The following is an 8631-nucleotide window of genomic DNA, read 5'->3' as shown; positions in this document are numbered from 1 at the left end:
CAAAAGATATAATGATTGCAGATTCCTTATATCCTGTCACATCATCCCTTCAATCATAAACACTTGTATAAAATGACGTCAGCACTGCCTATACCCACCAATCAACGGCCTTGACTCCCCTATCATTTGCAGTCCATCATTACTTGAAGGAAACAGTGACGTGATGGCTACCGACCTTATTAACCAATCAAGGGAGAGACATGGTCTGAGCTTAGCACAAGTGGCTGATTTGATTGAAACGACATAATTTCGACCAAACCCCCTATAAATAGTGAAATATGATCCCCTCCAGGGGGAGGCGCAAGCATCGTACTATTTGGCTTTCTATAATGAAGAGAATTTATATGATTTAGTCTTCTTCAATCAACACAAAGTGTCCTCTTACTTAAAGTTGGCTTAAATAAATTTCCTACAATTTTTTACGTCAACACCTAGTAAGTACAATAAGTACTCAATTTAAAAACCAAATTCTTTATTTCGTGTTTGGTTCAGTTTTTGAATGATGCTACTGCAAAATGAAGTGTGACCTTAGGAACACTAGCAACATGGACATCAAATTCCCCTTCATTCTCAGCTAGTGTACAACGTCCACGGCCTCGTCCTCTGGGAATGTATGCACATGGATTGCCACCGGAGGGTGGGACGGGGCCTCTTGGAAGAGATTGAATGACGAGAGTTTTCTTTTTCCATTGCTCTCCCTCTAAAGGTCTTATTGCTCAAACCTTACTTGATATCAATAAAAAGAATATTGAGAATATGAAGATTATGTTGATCCAATTATATCGAGGCACGGCCATTCTTTCTTTGATCTGAAAATCAACAACCTTCAATAGTTGGATATGGGGGTCTCGAAAATTCGTTTCTTCTGATATTTCTACCTTTCTTTTTGATCAATGCAATGGGTTAGCTGGTACAATGATTTATATACAAGGATGCATAGACACAAAAAAGCGTAGTATACAAAATTTGATACTGTAAAATGATAAAATGTGGGTGGTTGACTGAGGAACCGCGCTTTCAAATTAGAGTCTAAATTGAGAAACACGAGAACTTTGAACTTGATTAATGTTTTTTCAAGCAGAGAATGAGTCTTATTCTATGTTCTTCATGGCATTATGTATGCGGCAGTGCTAGACCTACAGAATGGTTCTTTCACAGAACCTTCACAGAATGACGCGTCGTTTGCCTTGAAGAACGAATTTTCCCCAAGAACAGAGCCCCAATAACGAAAGGAAACAACAATAAAGGAAACGAAAATTCTCTCACCATTTGGAACCCTAAAAATCGCCTCCACCTCTGCCCGGTCGAAATCCACCTCCGACCAACCGATCGACGAGTCGCCTCTGTGGAGACCACCTCCGGCAGCTCGATCGAGGAATCGCCGCAGCAAAATCCACATCTAGCAACCTATCTTGCTTCCCCTTTTCGTGGAATCAGAACGTCGTAATCATCTCAAAACCCATTTTCAGTCTGCTGAGTAGTGTCCAACCAGTATCTGATATCTTTTACCTTCAGGTAAGCCGAATTTCACTTCGTATTTTAGTTATTTCCAGAAGCTGGTATTGTTTGGTAATTTTGGGAATATGGTGGTGTGAATGGAAGATTATGATTATGAACGTTAGGCAAAAATTCGATTTGTGAAATTCGATTTTTGGAAACTTTAGAAGTTGTGCAGTATTCGGCTATGTCTTACTCTGTGATCCATTTCGCTGGAGGAACATTTGTGGAATATGGTTGCACTAGTTGTGATTATTATGTATTCATATTACTGCGTTCTTGAGAATTAAAGAAATGTCTAAGAAAAATTGATCTTGCCATGCCTATAATTGTTGTTTTTTATTTAAATAAAGAAATCATAACATGAAAATAGTGATAATCATCTTTCTTTTATGTTAAGCAATATACCTAAATCCTGTAAACTTTATCCGTTATTTAACATTATTGATCAATCAAACCAAATTATCTTTTAGTTCCCTATAAATTGGGAATTTTGTGGACCTTTTAATTTGTATTAGAGTAAGGGGTTGAAGCTTTTCTGTAAAGGAAAATTCCAGTTTTTGTTGCAGCATTACAGAATTTATGTATTTTTTTAAGTGGGGTTGGTGGTTATTTTGATAATTTGCCAAGTTGAAAGAACAAAGGGACCTTTGAATTTTGTAGTATTTTTCACGCTATCGAATACATTGTTTTTTTTCTTCCAGGATGAGGGGGAGGAATGTTGGTGTCTGTCACGGCTGTAGAAGTACGAACCATTCCTTCCTGAATTGCCCGATAAAACAACGATGCCCATGGTGTACGCATGGATTGCAAAAATATTTTGAAGTTCAAAGGGAGACAAGAACAAAGGGCGATTATTCAAAACATGCAGTGTTAACTGTGGGTATTTTGATTAGGTCATATACAAAGAATCAAGCGGTGAATCTAGCACGACTAATGAAATAGTGAATCTCGAAGCCATCGAGGAAGCCGAAGATTTACCGACCATGTTCGACAGTCTAGCCGGAATAGTTGAAAAAAGAGACATTGAAATTTCATTGAACGTGACATTCCGTAAGGGAAAGGAAAGTGTCGAGGTGAATGGGAATGGAAAAGGGAAGGGCCACGCCCCATAGGTAGTACGCAAAACTGATATTTTGCAAACATGTTTTTGCTTGACGTTTGCTATCGAAAAACGTATGTAGAATATGGTTTTGTAATTTAATGTTTGACTTAATGTTTGGTAGAAATAGTACTTGTTGCCATATCAATATGTATGAACCGAGAACAGGACCAGTTGCAACTCTTTGAGACATGAAACATTTATAAAAAAGAGACAATCTCAATCTTATGTCCAGAAATCATGGCCACAGTTTCTCCAAAAACTCAAGATTTCACATGAAACATTTAGGGTGTGTTTGATTACATTTATTTTCCATGGAAAATATTAGTTTTCCACCTAAATTCCAACTTGGAGTGTTTGATTGCTGTTTTTTTCATGGAAAATATTTTTCAACTTTTAAAAATATGCCTAATTTTCCTTGTTTTTAAGGAAAATATTTTCCTTGGTTGGAGGTGGTTTTTATTTTCCTCAAAACAAGGAAAACATTTTTTTTTCTAAGTGATATTTTTCATATCAATCAAACACACTTTGAGATTCCAAAACCTCAAAAAATTTAGTACACTTGAAACCTCAAAGTATCGACACATTCAGCAGGCTTCAAAACAGGAATAGATGCAGACATAATCAATGTGCACATTCCTTTCATAGACAAATTAATAAGGACCAAAAGGAGGTAAGAGATTTATGAATCAAAGAATCAGTAAATCAATAGAAAAGAAATATAATAGGAATAAGATAATGTTCCTGGTGCATGTAGAATAACTTGTGTTATATGTTATATTACAAAGTAGGATATCCAAATTAGCATTCAGAATGTGATTTCAACCCCTTCTTTTGGGTAAGAAAATGAAACTATAGAGCTTTATAACTCAAAACCATAAGCATCAAGATTAACATTATGTAGAGATGCAAAGCTCATAGTAGACAGAGTTTCTCCAAAAACTCAAGATTTCACATGAAACATTTAGATTCCAAAACCTCAAAAAATCTGGTACACATTAAACATGTATAAAACACACAAACAACCTCACAATTACAATGGATAAATTATGCAAAAATATAGTGTTGGCTACGAATGTTGAAACAAAGTGTGACCCAATTTAGCATCTTCAACTTCACTTGTCATTTGATATTCCAGCATAATTGTGAAACGACGTTGTTGGATGAGTATTTGGGAAAACGATGGACAAATTTGCCAAGTGCGTTGCTCTTGGAAATAAATTTGCACCTTGTACTTGAAAGAAGGGGAAAAATAACATAACACATAAGACGCTAAATTCGGGCTAACAACATTATGGTCTAACATCCAGATTTACTAAAAATGAACCTGAAGAAAATTGTACGCCATTTGGCTCATCCCAATCATTGCAACTTCGAGATGCGGTAAATGCCGGTTAGCAAAGTACGTACCTGAATGAAAATTTGGGTCAGCAAACACATGAAAGGAGGGGAAAATCGACTGTTAATTATGATTATATAAACATGTGTTCACCTTGTGAATTGAATACAACATTCGGAGATGAGAATGAAGGTTACGTACACACTTGACTTTCGAAGTCACCCTATGTCCAATACCAACATAATTAGAAAATAAAAATATAGAAACTATGAAAATAAATTATGCTTACCGACCAACAAAAGCTGTGAATATGAGAATGGTGTTGGCTGCGAATGTTGAAGTTGTTAAGATTGCTGGACTTTAGGTGTAGCCTCTTCTATATTAGTGCGCCTATCTCTCAACCTCTTTCCTTTGTCTGACTTCGAACTTGCCTGCACATACATAGACAAAATTCAAATTTTGTTGTGGACTTCATTTGTACTTGAAGAGATTAATAGGGAAAAATACCGTTACCTTCTTCGAAATAGACTCCAACGGGCCTTTTTTCCTAAGCTTCCTTGGCGCACCTGATAAGTGCAGGTTTATGCACTATTCCGGGCTATTAAACTTATATATTTGTGAGTTTCATTGATTTATTACTTAATTTAGTTATTTTTATTGTGTAGGTGAAAACCCGACTTTGAACGATGATTTGAAGATATTTATGCGAGAAAAGACGAAAAAAGATAAAGGAAGCATGAAGATGTTGAAAGAGGATGTTTCTATTTAAAAATAAATAAAAATTTAGCGGGCTAGGCATCGCAAACAGAAAACAGAAACTGTGGCGCCCAGGCACCACCCGAGCCGTTTTTAATTGTTTTCAAAATTCTAGGGACCAATGCTGCAATTTCCTTTAGGTTTTAGGCTAAAACATTCAACCAAACACAAGATTTTCATTCTTGGAACTCTAGGAGAGCAGCTGGTTCTTCTTCTTCTTCTTGCCTTCTGTTTTCTTTCTTTTTTCTTTTTCCTGTCACCTATAAACATTTTGGGAAAGATTGGAACGTGAAAATGGTACATTAGCTTGGAGAAGATGACCCATTGATATTGGAGGATTTTCTACCATTTCTCTCTTTATCAATAAGTTTTTCTTTTCACTTTTTCCATCAATATTTTGTAAGAAATTGTTAGTTATTTGTGAATATTTCATGGGTAACTAATTATATTTGTGATTGGGGATTATTTCAAACCCGAGGCATGATTATCAATTAATTTGTGCTTTATAATTCTCTTGATTAATGTGTTTAATCCATTATGTTAAATGTTTATTTTGTTCGTCTTGATTGTTTAGATGTACAACTAAATGATTAAGTTATTTCGATGAATGCTATTTTAGGATTAGTAGTACGTAATAGCTATTGATTCTAAAATCTAGTAGCAATTACATTTCGATAGATTATGAAGAATTTTCAATTAAATGTATGTGGATTAACACTTAAGTTAGTAAACCGAACTTGCGAGTTTTTACCTCTAATTCAATTCATCTCTTTTGTCGTAATGCGTTTGTTAAAGTAAATCTAGAGAGCTTGTTCTAGGTTGTTTAATAAATAGGATTGAGTAAAGAGCTTGCTTTATTCGACTAACATGTAAGAAAAGATTGAGGTAATTGAGTTTGTAATTATTCTCGAATTGTTGTTAATCTTGAAAATGAAAATCTTTTGTGATTATTGATATGAAAATCATTATCGTAGCGACGAAATATCCCCCAATCACATTTTCTCACATTCAATCAAGAACTAATTTGTTTATTTCAAATTTCAAGTCTTTTATAGTTTAAATTTATTGTTTTCCTTAGTTCAACAAACCAAACCCCCCTATTTAATCTATTTCATATATTATTATTAATTTTACTTTTTAGTGCGCAATTGACATAATTGAATCAATCCTCCGTAGGAAATGACCCTTACTTGCCATAATACTATTTAAGACGACACATTTAAGTTAAGTACGAAAAATTCATTGGAAGGTGATTTGTAACGTATTAGCGCCCTTTATGTTTGACGATTTAGGATTCAACATACTCAACTTTGTTGCTTGGCATTTTATTCAATCCATTATCGCCCGAGCCCGCCCTTCGTCACTCGCAACAAGGTCTACCACTTCCACAAATGCTTGACACATACCATTATATCTTAATTGTTCAGGCGTACTAACCAACCCGGCGTAGTTCACTGCGACCCTCGTGTATGCCCTACTAATATCTATCCTCGACCGCCACAATATATACTTCTTTGGCATTCTTGTGAAGTCATTATGGTCGAACACTATGATCGCATGCCTACAAATAATTCCTTGAAACTCAAACAAGTGGCAACTACACATCATTTCACTAGTGTCCCTCCGAAATGAGATGAGAAATGTTTTCTTCTTCCTACGCTCAGGGTACACTACAGACTCCCGAACCTCGTACTTCACCCCATCCAGTCCCTCTACTTCTAAAGCGATATCACAATAAATCTTTCCTATAAACTCATCCTGAACTTCCTTGAACTTTGAAATTGTGTATACTAATTGAAATTGTTTTTCCATCTTAAAACTTGTTGCACATGGGACCATCTACGAGTATGATTTGAAATCAGCCTAGAACTCTTTTTCAACCTTATTCCTTAGTGCTCGTTCGTATTGTTCAACAAACTGCTTTAAAGAGGTCTTCAAATGGACGTATCCATCGAAAAATGTATTCATACTTTCACTTCGTTGTATTGTAGACATCCTGGCCCAGAAAGTTGTTTTCAAAAAGAAAGGCACCCAACGACCTCGATTTTTGTACAATCTAGACAACCAATCATTGTCATGCAACCCAAACTCATCGATCATGGCTCTCCAACCTTTTTCGAATTCATCAACAGCCCGCGAGTCGTATGCCAAACCATGTATAGTCGAGAATATCAAACTTTTATCAATGTGGTACCCAAACTTCTCTGGCAATTTCTTCATAATGTGCCACAAACACCATCTATGTCTAGTATTCAGAAATACAATCTCAATTGCATTCTGCATGGCTTTATCTTGACCAGTAATTATTCCACATGGAGGTTGATCATGCATGCACTGAAGCCACGTCCTAAACAGCCAGACAAACGTACTTGTATTCTCATTTGATAACAAGCCACAACCAAGCAGTGTTGATTGTCCGTGATGATTCAGACCAACAAAATGTGCAAAAGGTATGTCGTACTTATTCGTCAAATAAGTGGTATCAAAGGTTACAACATCACCGAACTCCTTGTAAGCTTGCCTACATCTATTATCCGTCCAAAATACGTTCTTAAGCCGAGACTTGTCATCCAAATCGATAGCGAAGTAAAACCTTAAGCACCATGTTTGCATCTGTGAAAAGTAAGATTGTAATGCTGCTGCATCTCCCTCTCGAAGTCGTAACCGTCTAACTTGTTCAATATAATTTCGATAATCTTTTTCAACGCAAGTCATATTCTCATACCCACCTGCCTCTACAACTGCAGAGTTGAAACTTTTGTGCAGTGAAATTCCCGCTATGTCATTCAATTCAAGCTTTCGTTTTACATTTGTACTTAATTCCTGATTGCACCGAAACAACCTAGACTTCGAAAGACTTGTCTTATGGTTGTGCTGGAGGTTGACGGTGTTAATTCTCCATGTGTCATGACAGTCTGCAGATGCAGATATCCGTGCTTTACAATCTGTCTGACTTGTTGGTTGTGGCCTCAAAGCACTGTTTGTATTACTAGACCTTCGGCCTTCACGACTACATGTAAATGTCACAAATCTAACAACTCCGTCATCCCCCTTTTTCAAATTTCTTTTTCTGACTGGAAAACAAACTACATATGCATATTGCTTGTAGAAATCAAACAACTCCTTTTCATCTTTAAATATCATACCCACCTCGTGCACAATCTCTCCATCTCCTCCCAAGGTGTCGTTATCCACAACGTTGATATTGTCTGAAACTATCTCATTATCGGATTTCATGAAACCATTTTTGTTCTCGGGTTCCATAATTTCTCACTTTGCGTCCAAGTAGAAAGATAATGTTCAGCAAAATAAAAACCAATGATAGAAACGAGAAGCAATATGATAAAGTACTTCAACTAACTTGTTCAAGGAAAATGGAAGTTTAAGCGTCAATAATTAGTCTAAAAAAAAAAGATAAATCAGTCCAAACATTTTACCTCAAGTTCCTGATAATTGTTGGAAAATACATGTAAAAAGAAACATTTAAAATTGTCTACCTTTTGTGTATAGCACAAGACATATATAAAATCAAGAAGAAAACAAGTGCCAGAAGTAGAAATAATGGAACAAGTGCCCAGAAATAAAAAATCTATTTTCCAAATAAATCAACACTGTAATCTTGTTTTGACATACTCGTTTCCCTGTTTAGCTCGTATATATGAACCCACAAAATCAAATGCAACTCCAATAAATAACTTCATGTATCCACTTATTGTTTACAAGTAAATTCTAGAAAAATAATGAGGTACCTGACATTGGATATTTGGAGAGAACCTCAAATTCTGCTTTCCTCTTACCGGTGAAGTAATCCGACGAGTTAAAGGAAACGAAAATTGCACACGTCGAACGCCCCTTTCACTTCCCTTCACAATCTAGCCGAAAATTTGCCAATTGGCGCATTTACCTCTAACGGGTAAGATTCACCGGGATTTCATGG

The 8631-nt window shown here is 36.0% G+C and overlaps 2 protein-coding genes and 1 long non-coding RNA gene across 3 annotated transcripts; 1 reads left to right on the top strand and 2 right to left on the bottom strand.

Annotated features, from left to right (window-relative positions):
• The first annotated feature begins 1037 nt into the window (after nt 1-1037).
• On the top strand, nt 1038-2781 carry LOC111405388. Its single transcript, XR_002704780.1, has 2 exons — nt 1038-1515; nt 2202-2781. It is a non-coding gene; the product is annotated as an uncharacterized LOC111405388 (long non-coding RNA).
• Nucleotides 2782-6023: 3242 nt separating this feature from the next.
• Nucleotides 6024-6533, bottom strand: LOC111406494 (protein FAR1-RELATED SEQUENCE 2-like). The gene has a single exon (XM_023035908.1). It carries the CDS (start codon nt 6531-6533, stop codon nt 6024-6026), a length of 510 nt encoding a protein of 169 aa, XP_022891676.1.
• A 24-nt stretch (nt 6534-6557) lies between these two features.
• On the bottom strand, nt 6558-7958 carry LOC111406493 (protein FAR1-RELATED SEQUENCE 5-like). The gene has a single exon (XM_023035907.1). The coding sequence runs from the start codon at nt 7956-7958 to the stop codon at nt 6558-6560; it is 1401 nt and encodes a 466-aa protein (XP_022891675.1).
• Nucleotides 7959-8631: the final 673 nt, after the last annotated feature.

Source organism: Olea europaea, chromosome 12 (assembly GCF_002742605.1).
Source record: "Olea europaea var. sylvestris chromosome 12, O_europaea_v1, whole genome shotgun sequence".
Taxonomy (NCBI): Eukaryota; Viridiplantae; Streptophyta; class Magnoliopsida; order Lamiales; family Oleaceae; genus Olea; species Olea europaea.
This window is presented reverse-complemented; position numbering and strand designations above follow the sequence as displayed.